This window comes from Cyanistes caeruleus, unplaced genomic scaffold (genome assembly GCF_971803275.1).
Source record: "Cyanistes caeruleus unplaced genomic scaffold, bCyaCae1.hap1.1 HAP1_SCAFFOLD_119, whole genome shotgun sequence".
NCBI classification, from domain to species: domain Eukaryota; kingdom Metazoa; phylum Chordata; class Aves; order Passeriformes; family Paridae; genus Cyanistes; species Cyanistes caeruleus.
The window spans coordinates 334,372-355,367 of NW_028255918.1; the positions used below are offsets into that span (position 1 = coordinate 334,372).

At 53.1% G+C, this 20,996-nt stretch overlaps 2 protein-coding genes across 3 annotated transcripts in view; both read right to left on the reverse strand.

Moving 5' to 3' along the window:
- Positions 1 to 20,996, reverse strand: part of LOC147646149 (maestro heat-like repeat-containing protein family member 7) — a 165,252-nt gene that overhangs the window by 90,161 nt on the left and 54,095 nt on the right. The gene's annotated exons all lie outside the window — the stretch shown is intronic.
- Positions 9,500 to 16,040, reverse strand: LOC111945014 (uncharacterized). 2 transcript variants are annotated; one of them, XM_086873883.1, is made up of 14 exons: positions 15,778 to 16,040; positions 15,350 to 15,421; positions 14,906 to 14,977; positions 14,632 to 14,703; positions 14,443 to 14,544; positions 13,919 to 14,026; positions 13,161 to 13,232; positions 12,899 to 12,970; positions 12,710 to 12,811; positions 12,358 to 12,501; positions 11,918 to 11,989; positions 11,513 to 11,614; positions 10,717 to 10,882; positions 9,500 to 10,185 (listed from the first exon to the last, which is right to left on the reverse strand). In XM_086873883.1, exons 1-14 carry the CDS (start codon positions 15,983 to 15,985, stop codon positions 9,960 to 9,962), a joined length of 1,590 nt encoding a protein of 529 aa, XP_086730009.1. In that variant the 5' UTR covers positions 15,986 to 16,040; the 3' UTR covers positions 9,500 to 9,959. The 2 variants fall into 2 exon arrangements, with proteins under 2 accessions (XP_086730009.1, XP_086730010.1); XM_086873884.1 differs by lacking the exons at positions 12,710 to 12,811; positions 12,899 to 12,970; positions 13,161 to 13,232.

A 20,996-nucleotide genomic window follows, 5' to 3' on the forward strand; every position in this document is an offset into this window, starting at 1 on the left:
CCGGGCAGGGGGCACAAATGTCAGAGGCAGTGGGTAGAAGGGGGGCTCACCTGGCCAGCAGACCCATGGCATAGTGGTGGGTGTCAGCACAGAGCAGCGTGTCCCAGCCACGCTTGCGTTCCATTGCCATCACCACATGCTCCAAGTGGAGACTGCAGAGCAGGGCCTTCAGGGTCTGCACTGCAAACCTGTGCGCACAGCAAAGCCCAGGTGACGCTGGGAGCGCTGGCTCTGAGGCTGGGGAAGTGGCAGGGACAGGAGGAGTGGCATGGAGCACCTGTTGGGGCTGGTGGAGAGGCCGTGTTGCTCCTGGCATTCCTTCCAGAAGGTATGGACGTCCTCTGTCATATACAAAGTACTGAAGTACGTTTGGAAGAGCAGATGCACAAAGAGGCGGGGGAAATAGACTGTGAGGATCTGTGGGCAACAAGGCCCCTGGAGGATCTTCCACATCACCAGAGTTGCCTGCAGAGGACAAAGCAGCCCGAGACAGCGCTCAGTGCCGGGGCGTCCGTGTGGCAGGGCCTGAGCGTGGCAGGGAGAGGCCGGGGGAGACGCAGGGGGAGCAGCGGGCCTGGTGGCCCTGAAGCTGCCCCTAGGCCAGGTTTGTGGCCAGTGCCTGAAGCAGGGAGATGCAGTGGGGGAAGGAGGCAACAGAGCTGCTGGAGAGGCGGCCGGCCTTGCGGTGAGCAAAGGCCAGCTCCAGAAACTCACAGTCAGGGAAAAGACAGCCGTCTTGTCCCCATCAGAGGTGCCCAGGTTTTTCTGCGGCCAGCTCCCCACCACACTGATGAGGAGCGGTGTCACTTCCTCTGAAATCCAGGGCGAGAGCAAGATGTTCGTCCACATGGCCATAGCAGCTCTGCGGGGTCAGACACAGCACCGTGGGCTGGGCAGCAGCGGGGAGCTGAGCTGGCCGCCAGCTCTGCCTGTGCCCACTGGCCCTGAGCGGCAGCAGCAGCCAGGCAGCCCAGCCCTGTGGGGACAGGCCCCTGAGGGGCAGGCTGGCAGCACGGCAGCAGGCTCAGGGGCTGACTTTGTAGCAGGGCTGGCAAAGGGAGCAGCCAGAGGGCCCTGCAAGTCTGTGTTGCTCACAGCCCTGGGCCGGGCTGTACAGGGTGATGGGCTGTGGAGCCCTGAGGCCTCGGGGCAGCTGGGCCCCATACCTGTCACACGCTGGGGCCACCCGCAGGAGAGTGATGGCCACATCATCGGGCTCTGCCTCGGCCACTTGCATCAGGGCCCAGTCCATCCTGTGCTCAGCAGCCTCATTGGCCATGAGCCACTGGTGGATGTACCTCACCACGCCGGGCACCTGGAGAAGGCACAGAGAGACTTGGAATGCTAGCAGAGGGAGTCAGCAATGTGCCCAGCTTCTTCCCCAGACAAGTGCTTCTCTTCCAGCATGCTGCCATGGCCTCAAAAGCTTCAAGTGAGCAGCAGGCGTGGCTTGGGAAAGCCAAGCAATTGCTGGAGGATCAAAGGCTGGCCACAGGCTGCTTACTTGCTCTGGATTGAAAAGAGCCGTCTCCACAAGCAGATCCAGCTGGGCAGCGCTGCTCTGTTCTGCCAAGACCTCTGAGGATGCCTTGACCTCAGTGTACATGGGACTGGTGTCTCTCTTGCCAATTCTCGTGATGAATTGGTAAAGAAACTGTAGGAGAAGGGCAGGAAGGCAGGGAAGTTGCATGGAGTGCTCCAAGTGCGGTGCTGGGCTGAGCAGTGCCAGCAGGCCCAGCGCAGGTGGGGATGGCTGCAGGTACCTGCGCTGCTCTGCGGAAGCGGCCACGGGCGGTGTCCTGCTCTTGTGTGCCGTCCATGGCTGCATCTGGCAAAGAGCAGCCAGAGCTGAGGGGCTGCGGGAGAGGCCGGAGAGCACAGCCCAGCCCTGCGTTCCCCAGGCAGGGACAGTCCCGGGATGCCCCAGGGGATGCAGCACGGCCACTGCTGCGGGGGCAGCCCCAGCCCCTTTTTTGTGCTGTCCATGGGTGTGTGTCCACAGGACAGTGTGGGATGGGATGAGATGGGATGCAATGGGATGGGATGGGGCCAAGATGGCCGCAGGCACCAGCCCTGTGGCCCAGCTCTGCCACTCACCCTCCTCCAGCGGCTGCAACTGCTGCACCTCTTCGGTCTCTGGTGCTGGGGCAGCTCCAGGGCCTTCTTCCTCGACCTCCTCCTCCTCCTCCTCCACCCAGGCCAGCTTGGGCACTCTTGGGGGTCGCTGTTCCCTATCTTCTTCCAGACTCTCCCATCCTTTCCATAGGAACAGCACCAGGGGATGGCATGGCATGGAATGGGATGGGGCCAAGCTGGCAACAGGCACTAGCCCTAAGGCCGAGCTCTGCAACTCACCCTCCTGTGGTGCCTGGAACTCCTGCACCTCTTCAGACTCCTGTGCCAGGACAGCTCCACAGCCGCCTTCTTCCTCCTCCGCAAGCCAGGCCAACTTGGGCACTCTTGGGGGTCGCTGCTCCATGGCAGTGACTGGATTTATGGCTGCTTGCAGGAGAGATGGCTCGGAAAAGCTCAGAGTCAGCAAGTCCTGCAGTCGTGCCTGGAAGGCACCTGCAAGACTCAAGTCCTGGCAAGACTGCAAGACAGCGAGTCCTGCACTTGGGTCTTGAGGGCTCCTGCCACAAGGACAGGAGGCTCCTGGTCACGGATTGTCGTCTGGCCTCAGGGGCAGAGACTGCAGGGATTTTAGATGCCTCAGACAGGAACCTCCGTGCATGAATGAAATGTTGCAGGTCCTGACACCGCTCCGGGCGCTCCAGCACCATCACGATGGCGTTGGGGAGCTCAAACCACTCCAGCAGCAGCACCACACGGGGGAAGCCTGTGGACACCTTGTCCAGCAGCACGATCTCCAGAGGTGCGCTGGTGCCGTTCGGCTGCGGGAGGAGCACGGTGCCGTCAGTGGGGATGAGGCCGTGCTAGGGCTCGGGAAGCTCTCAGCCAGCCCGGGATGCTCTGCACCCTCCACTGGCCCCATTCCCGCTCTCCCTCCATGTGTCCTAGCGGCTCCCACCCTTCCAGGCCCCAGCTCATCCCCGCCTGGCACTCCCCGGCTTCTGCCGCTGGTCCCGCTCACTCACCAGCTCGCCCCATTGCCGGACGCGGTTCCGTGGCACCTTTTTGATGGCCACCTGCAAGCCAAAAGGAACAGCGGATTCAGCTCGCCGCCCACCCCATCCAGCCCCATCCTACTCCTCTGCTCCCTCCTCCTCTTCTGCCCCCTCCTCCTCCTCGGCCCGCCACCGGCCCCACCGCTCACCGGGAGTTCGTCCGAGAGCCTCGTGGCCGCGAAAACTCTGCCGAAGCCACCGCGGCCCAGCAGCGAGTCAATCCTGTAGCGCTGCTGCAGGGCCTGCTGCGCCTTCCCTGGGGAAGAGACGCTGCCGTCAGCGCACGGCCCGGGGCCAGGAACGGCCCCCGAGCGCTCCCCGACCTCCCCAGGCCGGGCATTCGCAGGCGTTCCCTCATTGGAACGCGACAGTGGCGGAGCTCAGGCCCGGGAAGCCGCAGTGGAGGCGGCGACAGCGGCCGCGCCGCCTGTGTCCTCCGCGGGCACCGGGAGGAGCCGGGGCCGGGGCCCGAACCAGAACCGGAACCAGAGCCTGCATCGGGGCTGGGGCCCAGGGCAGGGCAGGTGGAGCCAAAGGGTGGCAATGCCACCCCAGCCCCAGGCACTGATGCCCGCCCAGCACAGCCAGAGACCCAGGCAAAGAGGAGACCTCCACGGGACGGGCAGGGATGGGGACGGGGACAGGGACAGGGACAGGGACGTGGACGGTGCAGCCCCACCTGCGGCCGGGGGTGGGCCGGGGGCATGGCCCAGCAGGGCACGGGGAGAGGGAGGCTTGGAGAGGAGGGGGCACCGGGAAAGGGAGACCTGGAGAGGATGCGGGACTGCGGGAGAGGGAGAGGAGAGACAGAAAATTGCTAAATTCTCTTCTTGCCGCTGCTGCCGCTGCTGCCGCTGCTGCCGCTGCTGCCGCTGCAACTGAAGCACCGGCACCGTTTGTCCCCGTGTCCGTTTGTCCGTTGCCCGCTCGGCCCCGCGCCGAGCCCCGCGCTCCCTGGGCAGCCCCTGAGCCTGGCCAAACACGGGAACTTTGCCCTGGTGAGCCGAGAGCCAGAGTCTGGACTCCTGCACAGGGACACAGCAATGCCCTTGGCTGCTGCTGTGCCTTGTCCCTGCTGAGCGTCAAACACTGACTGAGCACATTCCCTGAATGCAGAATTTGTACCTGAGCCAAGCACTGCACTTGTGTCTCCAGCATTGCTTTCCAAGGAAAACAGGGCAAGGCAAACTGGCTATAGCTCATGGTATTTTACAGTGTCTAAAACTTGCCAAGTCTCAAATCTTAGAGGTGAGATCCATTTGGAATGAATGGGATGGAGAAACAGTGCAAGATGGAAAAGGGGAACATAAAAATAAATAGAGAAAAATAGAGAAAAACATATTGGTTGTTTCTTTTGATTTTATTTTCATTTCTTTAAAAAGCTGTTTCAGTTTTCCCAGAATTTTCTCCACAGTCCTGTCTGTTCTTTCCAAAAACCTGTCCTGGAGAACGAGGTGCAGCTCCTGTCACAAGATGTGCCCCCAGCTGCAGCTTCTCTTGGCTCCCCACACTGTGAGTGCAGCACAACTCTTGCAGCAAAGCAGGACAAATGGTTGAAGAACCTGACAACTTGTTCTTTCTTTTCCTTGTGCACTGGGGAGTTGTGCCATTGCTAAGGTTTTCATCGTTACTCTTCTAGCCAAAGAAAACATGATGAGGTACCAGGAATTGTGAGGGAATACAGGCCTGACTGAATGTGGAGAAAGAATCTCCAGAGCCTGCAGCCAGCAGTGGAGAGCTCATCATTCCAACAGCCCCATGGACATGTTGAAAGTGATCTGGAACATGAAAATGGGCTGACAGAGAGAGTTTGTTTCTGTGTTCAGTTTAGATGATTCTATGTCTTTTGCAGTGGTAGAAATCAAGAGCACAATCAGTGGATGATAAGCACCAGAACATGATAAGCTGGACCTCTCAGTGGATGACAGAAAGACTGTGAAAAGGAGAAATGCAGGGAATGACTTGGTGAACTTTGTGTGTAAGAAGGGTCATTTTTTCCGAATAATTCCCAATTCATTCCCTTTGCTTTTATCCTTTTAACAAGACCAATTGCATCTCCGATTCCCCAGGAAATGAGAACCCTGAGCTTGTGGAACTGCCTGAAAGGTGCCCTGTTCCTTTTTCTTCTGCTGCTCAGAAGAAACAATGAAGTGAATTGGGAAGTTCTGGTTTTTCTTTCTCCTGGTGGATTTTTTCATTTTATTTGCCACTGCAGAGGCAATTTCTGTGATGGCCTCTGTCAGTTGATTCTATTTCAGCAGCAGCAGCAGCAACAGGGCTGTGTTTGAGCACCGCAAATGTGACCTGTGTGGCTTTAATTCCCCTCGACTTAGTGCTCAGGGACTTGGGAGCATTTTAATGTCTGCTACTCATGATGCCTGAAACAAAAATCCTGAGTTCCCCGTGACAAAAGCACAGTGGGTAGCACTGACTGGAAGAGGCAATTGCAGCTGTACTGCTAAAATTCAGGTGGCAAGCAGAAGAGTGGCAAGAGCAGCCAGGATCTAAAACTGCCAAGGCAAATGTAGGTTAAATAATTTTGTGGGACTTTTCTCAAATTTTGTGGGATTTTTCTGAAATTTTGTGGGATATTGAGAAGATTTAAATAATTTTGTGGGATCTTTCTTTCTAAATATATTTTGTGGGAATTCTGAGGTATTTTTCTTGAATTTTGTGAGATTTTTGTGGAATTTAGTGGAAATTTGAGGAGATTTTGTGGGATGTTTCTGGAATTTGGTGGGGTTTTGAGAACTTTTAGGGAATTATGTAGGATTTTTTCATAATTTTGTGGGATATTAAGGAGACTTGAATTTTGAGGGATTTTTTTAGAATTTTTTGAGATTTTGAGGAGACAGGAAGAATTTTGAGGAATTTTTCTGGAATTTTGTGGAAATATGTGGAGATTTTGTGGGATGTTTCTAGAATTTAGTGGGGTTCTGAGAAGATTTCTGCAATTCTGTGGAATTATTCTTGAATTTTGTGGAATTTTTCTTGAATTTTTTTGGATATTCAAGTGATTTTGTGAGATGTTTCTGTAATTTTCTGGGATTTTGAGAAGACATGAAGAATTTTAAGGTATTTTCTTAGATTTTGTGGAAATTTATGGAGATTTGGTGGGATGTTTCTGGAATTTAGTACAGTTTGGGGAAATTTTAGGAATTTTTTTTAGTTTTTGCAATTTCGTTGAGATTTTCTTGAGTTTTATGGGATTTTGCAAAAGTTTAAATAATTTTATGGGATTTTTCTGGAATCTTGAGGGATTTTGAAGAGACTTGAAGAATTTTGTGGGATTTTTCTTAGATTTTGTGGAATTTTGTGGAGATTTGGTGGGATGTCTCTGGAATTGGAGGGGTTTTGAGAAGATTTAGGGAATTTTGTGGGATTTTTCTGTATTTTTGTGGAATTTCTCTTGAATTCTGTAGAATTTGGAGGAGACGTGAAGAATTTTGATGCATTTTCCTTGAATTTTGTGGAGATTTGTAGAGATTTTTTGGGATGCTTCTGGAATTTTGTGGGATATTGAAAAGATTTAGGGAATTTTGGGGGATTTTTCGTGAATTTTGTGGAAATATGTGGAGATTTTTGAGAGGGTTCATGAATTTGGTAGGGCTTTTTCATGGAGTGACTTTACCTTTAAGACAGCTTTGGGAGCTGGGAGGAAGTTTGAGCTGCGAGAGGCTGATGGGAGTCTTCTTGTGACCAATTATTGGTCATTTCTAAGAACTGACAGCAGTTTTGACCATTGAAAAGTGAGATCAACTGGTGAACACCACCTTGAGATGTAAAGCCAGGGCTCTCTTGTTCTCTTTGGTTTCTGGCTTCTGACGAGGTAACAGGCTCTGTCTCGGCCTCCTCCCCCCTCCAGGCCGGACAAGGCCGCAGAGGGCGGCGGGGGAGAAACGGAGCCGGCCGGCCTGGCTTGGTTTGCAGTTTCTGCTGCTGGACTGAAACCTGACACCATCAACATCTGCAGCTTTCCAAGACTTTAACTCTTTTACTGCCTGGATAAAACGTACAGATTACTCCTTTTTCCCAGAGAGACAGAGAGAGAGAGACAATCAACATGAAGAAGACATCATAAAACTACCAAAGACAGTGAGGAAAAGAGTTAAGTTTTAGATGGGGAAGAGAGAATAAGGAGAAGCTTTATAAGCTGAAATATTTGTCTGTTAAAGCTATGGAGATGGACAATAGTGTCCTGAAAAAACTCCTTTAATTCATGACAGAGTATATTGGGAGGAATGGAGTGTTCAAAGGGTGGATTTTGAGCAAGAGGTGGAGTAATTGTGATACAGTGAGGTGCTGGAACAGAGCGGGGAGAAGTAATAGTTGAAGATTTGATGCATTTTGAGAGGCAAAGAGAAAACTTCTGTTTCCAGGGAAGCTCACAGAGACAGATGAAAAGAACTTTTGCCTTTGAATAACTCATCCTTAAAAATGACACCCCTAGACTCATTGACCCATACACACCTCAGAGTGATGTGAAATGGGAGGAGTGAACTGGTGACAGATTTCTGGGCAGCTGGCCTCAGGAAAATAGAAAACTATAACAGAAATGGTTTTCTTGTGAAAAACTCCATAGATTAGCAGAAGACTTCTTTTACTATACAAAGTCTGATGAAAAGACTCTAACAGGAATTGGGACTTTTTAAACACCAAAGTTCCAAAGTTTTTTGTCTCTATGTTATCATGTGAACAAGAGAATGGTGGGTAGTGGGGGTTAAAAGTGTTTTCTGGAAGTTTTTTCTGGTGTTCTTATTCTTGTAGTTTTATTAATAAACTTTATTTATTCCTTTGACGTTTTGAGCCTGTTTTGCTCTTGTTCTAATCCATATCTCATAGGAAGAAATAAGTGAGTTTTCTAGTAATTTTTTTTAGTTACTGCTTTAAAACCATGACACTTACTCTATTCCTTTTAAGTTTTAAGCATCTTTTGCCCTTCTCATAATCCACATCTCACAGCAAGAAATGAGTAAGTTTTCCAGTGATTTTTGAACTAATGCTTTAAAACCACGACAGGTGTAACAGGGAGGAGGAAATTGGGGCTGTCACTGCTGTGGTGTCAGAGAGAGTGGAACACTGGGGCTGTTACTGCTGTGGTGTTTGATATATTGACATTTAAAAAAAAAGAGAAACAGCTATGGAAGTTAAGGTTGCTGGAGGCTGATGGGAGTTTTTCCTCCTGGCCAGTAACTGGCCATTTCTGAGAACTGACGGTAGTCTTAACCATTGAAGAGTGACATCAACCTGTGAACACCACCCTTTAAACCTTAATCCCAGGAATTTCTCTTTCTCTTTGGTTTCTGGCTTTTGAAGAGGTCACAGGGCTCCGGTTCAGCCTCCTCCCCCCCAGGTCTGACAAGGGCACGGGGGGAGCAGGGCTGGCCAGAGTTCTGCGGTTCCCGGCGGGGGATGGAGACTGTGAAGTCACAGGAGCCCCTTCCCAGAGGGAAGTACTCCCATCTGTACTACTGGACTGCCCTGACTGTCAGTCTTTGACTTCTTCAAAGGGTCATTGCTAAACAAAACCTTGGTTTTACCTGCTGACATTGCTGGTCAGGCAGTGTCCCAGGAGATGCTCTTGATGGTTTCCTCTTTTCCTGGTCATGGCACTGGAGGAGGTCCAGGCCCAGGTGATGCCACTGAAGGAAATGTGCCCTCATCCCAGGGACGCTCAACACGGACTCCCCCAGCCCGTCAGTGCCCCGCTGCTGGTCACAGCAGCCCCTGCCTGGCTCCTGCCACCCACACTCTGGTCAGCCCTGCCTGCTCCTGGACATGGAGCTCAGCCAGGGCTGGTGCTGTGTGGGCTTTGCTGGTGGTACCAGCTGGACACTGGGGTGAGACCTCCATCTCTTTATTGGAACAGAAGAGCTGTGCTGGGCCCTGCCCTGGCAGGAGGGACCCACCTTCAGTCCAGGCCACAGAGCAGGGCGGGTCCCTTCAGGGACACAGGGCCTTGCTGTGGGTGGTGGCAGCATCTGCACAGCAGCAAGCTGGTAATGCAGCTGTGCCAGGGACATTGGGCATGGGCATGGAGATGTGAAATGTGTGGTGCAGGTGTCCCTGAGGGAGGTGTTTGGCCTTTCTTGTGAAGCTGCAGAGGGGCACCTATTGAGAGAGGAGATGGCTGAGGTCCCAGCTGCAGCTGGCACACAGGGACCCTCCTGCACAGCGGGAGATTCTCACTGTGCTCAAAGATTCCCTCTGAAGCCTAAGAGGGGAGCTTGTCAGAAGTCCCAAAAAATATCTGGGGAAAGGTCTTAGGTTAGTTGTTGAGACTAGGTACAAATCTCCAGCGGGAAAAGAGCCTCTCCAGTAGGCTGGGTGTTTTGGGGTGTCTTAGTTCTTCCTAGAATAAAGATCACCAATTTAATGCAATTTCAGTTTTTATTCTAGAAGTGTAAAAATGTTCCAAGTTTTTCTGAATTCTAAAACTACCTTGAAAAACCCTGAACTACTATGGAAATAAGCAAAAAAATGTTTGTAGATTTCTTTCTACAAAAAATATTTCTAAATATTTCTAAAAGTTTCAAATTTCTAAGAATGAAAAGCAGAGACAAAACGCGGTTGCCTTTTCAGAATTCTAAAACTAATTTGAAAAATACTAAACAACTATGGAAATTGGGAAGAAATATTTGGGGTTTACTTTCTACCAATAATAATTCTAAAGAGTTCTAAAATTTCTAATTTCTACAAATGAAAAACAAAGATGACGTGGTACCCCATGCCCAGCTGCTGCCTGCCCAGCCAAGGCTGTGGCCAGCCAAGCAGCTGTGCCAGTGCTGGTGGTACCAGCCAGAGCCCAGAGCAGAAGCCCAAAGGTGTTGCTCAAGCCCTTCCCTGGCAGGAGGGGCCCACATTCAGGCCTGGCCAGGCACCAGGGCCAGCACCTGCAGGGACAGAGGGTCCTGTTCTGGGTGGTGGCGGCACAGCAATAAGCTGATAATGGAGCTGTGGCAGGGACAACGGACACTGGCTTGGAGATGGAGGATGACAGGTGCAGGTCTCCCAGACTAACGTGTTTGGCAGGACATCTGGAGGTGCAGAGGTCCTCCTGTGGAGAGAGGAGGTGGCTGAGGCCCCCAGCTGCCGCTGGCACGCAGGGACCCTCCTGCACAGCAGGGCCCAGAGCGGCCAAGGCTCCCCAGCACGGCTGGAGCTGCTGGCACAGCTTGGCCCAGCTGGACAGCTGCCCCTCAAGGCCCCGGCGAGCAGGGGATGGCTCTGGGCAGGGTCCCTGGCCAGGAGCGGGCCCCAGAGCGCCTCTGCCTTTCAAGGGCAATCTCATCCCTGCTCTTTCTCCTGCCCACCTTGCTTTGCCTCTGCCCGCTGCTCCTGGGGCTGCTCTTGGCCAGGCAGCCTCAGTGGCAGCCAGCACTGGCTGCAGCCCCAGCGGGCTCCCCAGGACAAGGCCCAGCAATTAAGAGGCCAATTAAAGGCCTGGGCAGCAGCAGAACTCTTGGCAGAGTTATTTGGACAACCACTGACTATCTACAGGTCCACAGCAGCCTCACTGGGTATGTTTCTATTCTACAATAGACTTTCAAAAGAATCTGTTTGAGGGAAAGATGAACAAAACACTCACCGTTTTGTCTTCCAGCAATACCAGATTCCAACACCACATAAAACGAAGAAATGCACCAAAAAAATCAGGCCTGCCATTACTTCTGGCCAACAGCGTGTTCCCTGACAGAAACCTCTTCCGATGTCCTTCTGGGAATTGGGAACACGTGTTGTGGTGCTGGCTGCATCTGTGGGAGCAATGGGCAGTGAGAGCCCATGCTGTGCTGCGCTGCTGAGCTGGCAGCATGGTGGGAATGTCCAGGATGTTCTCTGTTTCCCCCAGAGCTGGGGCCTGCAGGCACCTTGTTGGCCCTTGGCACAGGCTGTGCCACCCAACAAAGCCCAGAAGGCCGGGAGCAGAGCCCGGGGGACAGCACAGCTGCTTGGGCAGTGGCTCCTACCAGGGACACAGGCCAAACCCATCCCTGAGCAGCCGCTGCCACCCCTGACCCTCCCTTCTCCATGACATCTCCCCCAGCCCAAGGGAACGGAGCCAGGCCCTGTCAGGGGCCAGTGCAGCCCCTGCCCAGTTGGGAGCCAGGGCTGGCTGTGGCCCTGGGCTCGTGGCAGGGCTCCCGCTCGGGGCTGCTCCTGTGCCTCGGGCCTCTGGGCGCTCACGGCTACCTCTGGGAGCAGCTGCAGTGGGATAGATGTTGGTGCATGAGTCCCATTTCCCAGGAGCTGGAAACGAGCTCCAGAGGCCTGGAAGCCGAGGTGCCTCCAGCTTTGGCTGCTGCTGGGTCATGCAAGGGCCAGCCCTAGGGGAAGAGCTGCTGGCACACAGCCCCGCCAAGGGCTGAGCCCAGCACAGCAATTACCTCCTGTGTCTGGGCCTGTGCCTGGCATCGCCTTCTTTCCTGCCAATGAGCCACTGCTTCCTCTGGGAAACGTCTCCACCTGCATGGTCTTTTGGTCCATCCCTTGAGAAAGGAAGAGGCACAGCTGAACCAGATGGAGAAGTTCTTGATTTGGGTGCTGGTATTTTCAGGACCTCATGCTTGTCAAATATGGGGATAAGGTTCAAAAAATGCCTTGGCTTTTGGGCCAGGGCCAGAGCCCTCCCTCCTCCAAAAAGCTGCCAATTCTGAGCAGTAGTGAGGGGATCGTGCAGGGCGAGGGCACACACGTGCACGGCTCTGTCCTGACACCTGCAGCGATGCTGCCCTGGCTGAGCTTTGGGCTCTGAGCTGGCAGCTCTCCCAGGGGGAAAGGCCTTCACCTACCCTCGCCATCTCCCAGGGCCTCAGTCCTGGACGTGGGTTGGGAAGCCAGATCACCTTCACCAAGAGGCTTGGCTGCAAGGAAAGGCAGGACAGAAGAGCTCCCGTGGCTCTGTAGGAGATCCTCAGGCTCCCTGGGGCTGGCAAAGGAGCTGCACAAGGCACAGCCCTGGGCCCAGCCCCTTCCCTCTCTGCTCCTCTCTGTGGCTGCACAGAGCACATGGAAGGAGACACTGGCATTGCACATGGGAAGAAGATTGACAGCTAAATGCTCCTTCCTCCCACTGACAGCGATGCTGTGGGATCGCTCAGGGCTCCAGAAGGGAGCAGGGCAAGGCTTCCAGAATCCTTCAGCCCTGAGATTATGTTAAGGGATATGGCACATGAGTGAGCTCTTGCCACCTTGACATTATTCCATCAGGAAAAGCACATTGAGAACTTGCCTCGAGCATTCTCCAAGTCTTGCCAGCTGTCATCTAGCCGGGCTTCCAGATAATCCATGTCCTGATCCCAGTCTAGAAGCCAGTACAGATCAGAACCACGTCCATGGTGCGCTGGGATCCACTTCTGCCTTGGGGTAGTGGGCACTGCAAGGGGTTTGGGTTAGATCGTGAGTACCAGATGTCGATGGACATGGCCAAAGCTGCAGAGGGGCCTGGGGAGCTCTGGGCTGGCTCTGGTCACTCTCCACCCTCTTTGCAGGCCCTGTGCAACATCCCTGGTGGGGAGTGACAGGGCCAGAGCAGGGGTCCTGGCTGCTGAGTCTCAGGAGAAGGCTGAGGGACATGGACCCACCTTGTCCTCCCTGCAGCATTTCCTTCAGCATTTGCCTCATGGGTTTTGATGGCACATGGGGTTTCTGGTGTCCTGCAGCTTTGTTCTTTCCACTTGGAGGACCTTAAGAGAAAACAGTTCCCCTTTGCAGGAATGGATCCCAGAAAAGCAGTGCTCAGCCTGTGGGGTCAGGAGGGACACACCACTCACCCCTGCGATGGGAGCCGGGCTTGCGTACAGTTACCAACCCAGGAGCTGGGAAAGTCCTGCCTGCAGACACACCTGTAACTCAACAGCCACAGAAGCTTCTGTCACCTCTGCTCATCTGCACAGGCAGCACTGAGTCACGGGAGAGGTGAGGGGAACGCGATGGGCGAGGGCACACACGTGTATGTCTCTGTCCTGACACCTGCAGTGGTGCCAGGACATTGAAACTGCTTATTCTGCCAGGAAAGGACCATTGAGAACTTACCTCCAGCATTTCTCAAGTGTTTCAAGCTGTCATCCAGCAGGGCCTCTGGATAATGCAAGTTGTGATTCCAATCTAGAAGGGAGCCCAGATCAGAACCCTGCCATGGTGTGCTGAGATCCCCTTCTACTTTTGACAACTGGGCATTGCAAGGGTGTCGGGTAAGACCCTGGATGCCAAATGTTAGAGGACAATGGCCAAAGCTGCACAGGGGCCAGAGGACCTCTGGGTTGGTGTCTGGTCACTCTCCAAGCTCTTTGCAAGCCCTGTGCAACATCCCTGGAAGAGGTGGCTGGAGCAGCCCAAGGCCCATTGGGGCTCTCTCACAGCTACAGCTGAAATTCTTGCTAAAGCAATGGGGAAAAACTGCAGCAGGCAGTTGCACAACTATCCCTCCCTCACTCCTGCCCTCTCTCCCTCCCTTCCTGCCTTCCTCTCTGTCTCCATCCTTCTTTTCCCTGGGACAGCTCTCCCAACCCAAGGGGGCAGAGCCAGGCCCTCTCAGGACACACTGGAGCCTTGGCCTCCCCCTCTGCCCATTCCCCACCCTGGGCACCCCTTTGCAGTCGCTGCCAGGTTTTGGGACGTGTCTCCCATGGATGGACCCCAGCAGGACTGCTCAGTAGCCGAGTGCCCTGAGCCTGCTGGGGATAATTCCTCTGGGCTGTGCCGGTCTTGGCCAGGCTGTGCCTGCACTGCCAAGCAGCAGAGATGGCAGCTCAAGCCTCAGCAGGGCTCAGGCCCAGAGGCACAGCAATTACCTCCTGTGACTGTGCCTGGCATGGCCTCCCTTCCTGCAGCAGAGGCTGCCCATGGGCCACTGCTTCCTCCGGGAAACGCCGCCTTCAGCACAGCCGCTCTGTCCACTTCTGCAGAAAGGGGCAGCTGGATCAGATGGAACCATTCCCCACTGGGGAAACTTCAGGAGGCAATGCTTGTCAAAGGCATGGTTAAGGATCAAGAATCCCTGAAAAGTTTTTGGCATTGGCCAGGGCCTACACTATCAAAACAGCTGCCCTTTCTGATCTACCTGGGGACCGAGAAATTGCAGGGGATCTCAGTGTGAGCATGACCCCTGCTGCACTTTGGGCTCCCTGCCTGCTGATGCCAAATGCCTTCCTGCAGAGGCTGGGGAGAAGCTGCAGCCAGGCCAGGCTGGGAAACAGCCCTGCAGGCCATGAAAGCAACAGTGGGGCAGCGAAGCTGCCATGGATCCTCTTCCCACTGTGCAAAGAAAGCCCCTGGCTGCTGAGTCTCAGGAGAAGGCTGAGGGACATGGACCCACCTTGTCCTCCCTGCAGCATTTCCTTCAGCATTTGCGGAGTGATTTTGGATGGCACATGGGGTTTCTGGTGTCCTGTAGCTTTGTTCTTTCCACTTGGAGGACCTTAAGAGAAAATAGTTCCCCTTTGCAGGAATGGAGCCCAGAAAACCAGTGCTCAGCCTGTGGGGTCAGGAGGGACACACCACTCACCCCTGCGATGGGAGCCGGGCTTGCGTACAGTTACCAACCCAGGAGCTGGGAAAGTCCTCCCTGCAGGCACACCTGTAACTCAACAGCCACAGAAGCTTCTGTCACCTCTGCTCATCTGCACAGGCAGCACTGAGCCGCGGGAGAGGTGAGGGGATAGCACAGGACGGGGGCACACACGTGCACGGCTCTGTCCTGACACCTGCAGCGATGCTGCCCTGGCTGAGCTTTGGGCTCTGAGCTGGCAGCTCTCCCAGGGGGAAAGGCCTTCACCTACCCTCGCCATCTCCCCGAGCCTCAGTCCTGGACGTGGGTTGGGAAGCCAGATCACCTTCACCAAGTGGCTTGGCTGCAAGGAAAGGCAGGACAGAAGAGCTCCTGTGGATCTGTAGGAGATCCTCAGGCTCCCTGGGCCAGGCAAAGGAGCCGCGAAAGGCAAAGCCCTGGGCACAGCCCCTTCCCTCTCTGCTCCTCTCCGTGGCTGCACAGAGCACATGGAAGGAGACACTGGCATTGCACACAGTTAGAAGATTGACAGCTAAATGCTCCTTCCTCCCACTGACAGCGATGCTGTGGGATTACTCAAGGCTCCAGAAGGGAGCAGGGAAAAATTTCCAGAATCCTTCAACCCTCACACGACCTTAACGCAAACGGCACTTAAGTGAGCACTTTCCACCTTGACAGATTATTCTGTCTGTACAAGTGGCAATTCAGAACTTACCTCCAGCATTCTCCGAGATTTTCAAAGTCTCATTCACCACCGATCCCAAATAATTCAAGTCATGATCCCAATCTAGAAAGAAGCACAGATCAGAACCATGGCCATGGTGCACTGGGATCCCCTTCTGCCTTAGGGAACTGGGCACTGCAAGGGGTTTGGGTAAGGCTGTGGGAGCCAGATGTCAATGGACATGGCCAAAGCTGCAGAGGGGCCTGGGGAGCTCTGGGCTGGCTCTGGTCACTCTCCACCCTCTTTGCAGGCCCTGTGCAACATCCCTGGAGAGGCAGCAGGACCAGCCCAGGGCCCCTGGGGACTCTCTCCCTCCCACAGCGGAAACCCTCCCTAAAGCCCTGTGGAAAACCATCCCCAACTCTTCCCAGGAGAAGGAAGTGCTGTCCCAGGAAAGGGAAGCCAGGCCGCGGGCTCACCTGCTCCCTGTGCTCGCTGCGGAGCAGCCTGGGCAGCCCTGTCAGGCAGGGCCACTGCCAGGAGGAGCAGGAGGAGGAGGCGCAGAGCAAAGGCCATGGTGCCTTGCCCTCTGCCAGTCCTGCAGCTCTTGCTGCCACCGCTGTCCTGACACCGCTGTCCCAATGTCAGCACCGCTGCTGCCGCCGCCGCTGCTGCCGCAACAGTCATGGTCAAGGACTGACTGCTCGGTCCTCGTGGTGCTGTGCAACCACGGGGCTCTGGGACCTCTGTGACCTCAGAGCCTGCTGTCACCTCAGCCTGCTGTCACCCCACAGGCTGCTGTGACCTCATGGCCAGCGTGGAATTGTGTGGGGAGTGGGATCTGCCTTCTTCACCAGGGAGCTCATCCTGCCCAGCAGCTCTGTCCCAGGGCTATGACAGGGTCCCAGCCCAGCTGATCTCACAGGCTGGGGGATGAAGGGATGGAGAGCAGCCCTGCTGAGAAGGACTTGTGGCTGCTGCAAGGAGAGAGGCTGGACATGAGCCAGCCATGTGCCTCCAAAGGAGGCTGCCCAGCAGCTTGAAGGAGGTGATTCCACCACCCCTCTGCTCTGGTGCGAGCCCACCTGGAGTACTGCATCCACCTCTGGGTGCCCAGCACAGAAAGGACATGGTCCTGTTGGAGCTAGTCCAGAGGAGGGACAGAATGCTCTGAGGGCTGGAGCCCCTCTGCTTTGGAGACAGGCTGGGATAGCTGGGGGTGTTCAGCCTGGAAGAGGGAAGGCTCCACGCAGACCTGATTGCTACCTTTCAGTACTTTAAGGGAGCTTTTAGAAAAGACAGGACAGAATTTTTAGTAGGGCCTGTTGTGACAAGACTGAGGGGGAATGTTTTCAATCTAAAAGACAGTAGATTCAGACTAGACATAATGAAGATGTTTTTTACACTGTGGGTTTTGAAACCCTGGCACAGGTTGCCCAGAGAGGTGGGCATCCATCCCTGCTGACATTCAAGCTCATGCTCTGAGCAACCTGATCCAAAGGTGTCCCTGCTCACTGCAGGGCACTGGACTAGATGGCCTTTAAATGTCCCTTCCAAGCCAAGCCATTCTGTGCTGCTGTGCACCAGCAGAGCAGTGCTGGAGTAATGCTGGGGTGATGATGCTGGCACCTGTGTTTTGGTAGTTGTGCCATTTAGCTGTTGGCCAAGAGAGGATTGATGGGCTGCACAGTGAAGTCTGCAGAGAACAGTGTGCTCAAGGAGAAACAGGAGAGGAACAGGGCTTCCAGCTCAGATAAATGCCAGCATTTTGCTGCCCATTTCTTGTTAAGAAATAAAGCAATGTTCTGAAGATCCCTTCAGTGTGGGTGCACTATTGGCTGTATCAGTGCTTGTGTTCTGTAAAACAGGTGAGTTGTTACAGCTTCTTGCCCAATTTACCACTGGATAAAACCCAAATACTGCATTGCTCCATGTCTCCTTTCTTCCAAGTAAAGGCAGATTTTGTTCATTCTTCAGTGGGACATATTCATCTGTTGACAAGCAAATTCTTGCCATTCACACAATGTTGATTTGCACTAATCAGATTATAATTAAGACCTTCCTCTCACTGTAATTAAGGCTGATGGATTGTGAGGCAAAGTGTTGCATCATTTGCCCTGGAGAGAGTTTTTCTCTAATTCAATGACATTTGAAGACAGGTGTAGCCTACTGTCCTGGGGTGACTTTATGATACTGGTATCCCCAATCGTCTGGTTTATGTTACATATTAAGTCCTGCACCTTTAAGACTCTCTTTGAAAGCAAGAGAGGGGAAAGAAGAGCGCAGTGTGTTAAGGAAAACAGCACTCCCACGCACCCCGCTCCTGGACTGTGGTGTCTGCAGCACGGACAGACAGCGGGACAGAGCTTCTCTCTGACTTTTAGTTAGTTTTAGCTAGCTGAGGCAGAGGAGTTCCCTGGACCCTTGTTTTTTTTCAATTTTCTTGGATCTGTGCAAGCCTGCTCTGGACTGAACACCCAGCCAAACCCCGGGAGCTCACGCCTGTGGCCCACCGGGGCCTGGGCCTCGGCACTTTTCCAGCGTTGGAGGGACTGATAAGAACCTGAGTGAGCCGAGCTGCACCACATGAAAAAAGACTTTTCTTCCTAGACTTACCATCCCATCGAACAGCAAGAGGTTTTATTATTTAATAATTTTATTATTTAATATTACTCAATTTCTGTTAAATAAACAGCTTTTTCCACTTCTCTCCACGGAATTTTTTTTTTTTTTTCCCTTTTCCCTGACCCGTTGGTGGGGAGGGGCATTTCCCTGTGGAGATCCCCATTTGGAGTTTTCCTTCCTGATTTGCCCTAAACTAGGACAAATACAGTTTTTTGGCGCCCGAACGTGGGGCAAGAGAAAGTGGAAAAACCTGTACTGATTGTTGGTTGTATTTATTCTGTATTGGGATAAAGCAGTCTGTAGTCATGTTGTTTGGATACATAATGTCTCTTGGGGTGGAGGCCTTCATGTGGACCTGGTCCCTAAAAGTTTTTGAGGTTTTAATACCTGTCTTTGCCCTCTTTCACAGTAGAGGGGCACGGATTAGAATGGTTATTGTTCTGGGCTCGGTGATACTGATTTATAGTAAGTTTATAGAACTACTGAAGTTTCTGTCAGGTATGTTTGGCTCATGGTTTCTTCGCCCGACCCTGCCTCCCAGTCCTAGTGGCACATTTTGGGAGTTTATTGGTAATTGCACCCAGTTTGTTAGAGGAAGACCAGGGGATGAGGCGTTTCAGCCTTTTCTTTCCTTCTTCTCCTTTGAATCTGTTATGTCCCTCTTTGAGAATACCCAGTTTCCCCTGAGTGTTAAGGATACCACTTTCCTGGTAGTACAGCTGGCTCAGCTGTTAAGCTTCCTCTATATAGTCTGCGGCTTCTATAGGATGAGGGCTGAGATATCCAGAAGAGCCAACGAGACCCCTGCCCCAGAAGTAGACTCAGGTGTGGGAAATCCTGAGTGGTGTAGAGAGTGGGAGAGAATTGGCCGAACTCTGAAGGAATTTTCTGATCCCCCAGCCTGGGAATTTTCACGTGAACAAATTCAGAACCCAGATGAAGTAGGGAAATATCTGGAAGAGAATTGCTGTGATGATTCTAAAAAGAAAAATCTCATTGCAATAAGCTGGGCCCTAGCGTATGCTTATCGCACGGTGCTAGATACTGTAGGGCAGGCAGATAAATCAGCAGCTACCCCAGTGACTCAGGCTAAACCAGACAGTGAGCCTAAGCCAGCAGCCAAACCAGACAGTGAGCCTAAGCCAGCAGCCAAACCAGACAGTGAGCCTAAGCCAGTGTCTGTTGCTCCTGCCACGAGAGGCATGAAATTCAAAACCAAAACCGATCGGCCAGTAGATGATGATAATGGTGATGCGGGGGAAGGACCCTCAAGACCAGCAACTGACACAAAATCAGAAGGCACTGGTGAACCTTTCTCCCTGAAGGACCTTCGTGGCCTGAGAAAAGATTACACTCGACGACCTGATGAATCTATAATTAGTTGGTTAGTCCGTCTGTGGGATGCTGCAGGAGAGGCTACAGTTCTGGATGGCACTGAAGCGAGGCATCTGGGATCCCTGTCACACGATCCGGTTATTGACCAGGAGATGATGAGGGGGGCTGACCCTTATAGTCTCTGGGAACGGGTCCTAAGAAGTGTGGCACAAAGATATCTGTGTGCAGACGATCTCTATATACAGCAAACTCGTTGGAAAACCATAGAACAAGGGATTCAGCGCTTGAGAGAAATGGCAATAGTAGAGATTGTCTTTGTGGGTGACTTAGGTACTAGAAATCCAGACTTGGTGCCATGCACATCTGTGATGTGGCGAAAACTTGTTCGACTTGGGCCACAAGAATACGCTTCTGCTTTAGCAACAATGAAGCGGGATGACCGAGAAGAGACTGTGCTGGATATGGCGAAGAAGCTTCGAGCATATGCAGATACCGTGCATGGCCCCATGCAGGCAACAATTGCAGCTATAGAAACACGTATGCAAAACTTCCATGACAAAATAGAGGAGACTCTCAAGAAACTCAGGGAAGACCTTCTTCCAGTCTCAGCAGTACAGACCAGGAGCCCTGGTACTCAACGCAGAAGTTCCCCAGATAGAGAGAAAAAGCTACGAGCTGAGCTGTGGTTTTTCCTACGTGACTGTGGAGAAAACATGAAAAGATGGGATGGTAAATCTACTGCTGCTCTGGCAAAACGGGTGCATGAACTGAAAGACAGCAAGACTGTATTCCCAGGGGGAATACTCCACCAAAAAGAAAGCCGCTCCAGTAGCCTGTAGTCAAACTGACAAGTATGATGATAACCAAGTTTAGAGGGGCCCTGCCTCTAGCCAGGTAGAGGCTAGGGAAAACCGTGTCTTTTGGACTGTGTGGATTCGTTGGCCTGGCACATCAGAACCACGAAAATATGAGGCCTTGGTTGACACTGGTGCACAGTGTACCCTAATCCCATCAAGATATGTAGGGGCAGAATCTGTTTCTATTGCTGGTGTGACAGGGGGATCACAGGACTTTACTTTAGTGGAAGCTGATGTGAGCCTGACTGGAAATGAGTGGAAGAAGCACCCCATTGTGACTGGCCCAGAGGCCCCCTGCATTTTAGGCATAGACTACCTCCGAAGCGGGTATTTTAAGGACCCAAAGGGGCTTAGGTGGGCATTTGGGATAGCAGCTATAGAGACAGAGAGCATCAAGCAATTGAACACTTTGCTTGGACTGTCAGAAAACCCATCTGTAGTAGGACTCCTGAAGGTGGAAGAACAGCGAGTACCAATTGCCACCTCGACGGTGCACCGCCGGCAGTATAGGACAAATCGAGATGCTGTGATCCCCATCCACAAGATGATCCGAGAACTGGAGAGCCAAGGGGTGGTCAGCAAAACTCACTCACCCTTCAACAGCCCCATCTGGCCTGTGCGTAAATCTGAAGGAGAATGGAGATTGACTGTGGACTATCGTGCATTGAATGAAGTGACTCCACCTCTGAGCGCTGCTGTGCCGGATATGTTGGAGCTCCAGTACGAGCTGGAGTCCAAGGCAGCGAAGTGGTACGCCACTATTGATATTGCTAATGCATTTTTCTCCATTCCCCTGGCAGCAGAATGCAGGCCTCAGTTTGCCTTCACCTGGAGGGGAGTGCAGTACACCTGGAACCGACTGCCCCAGGGGTGGAAGCACA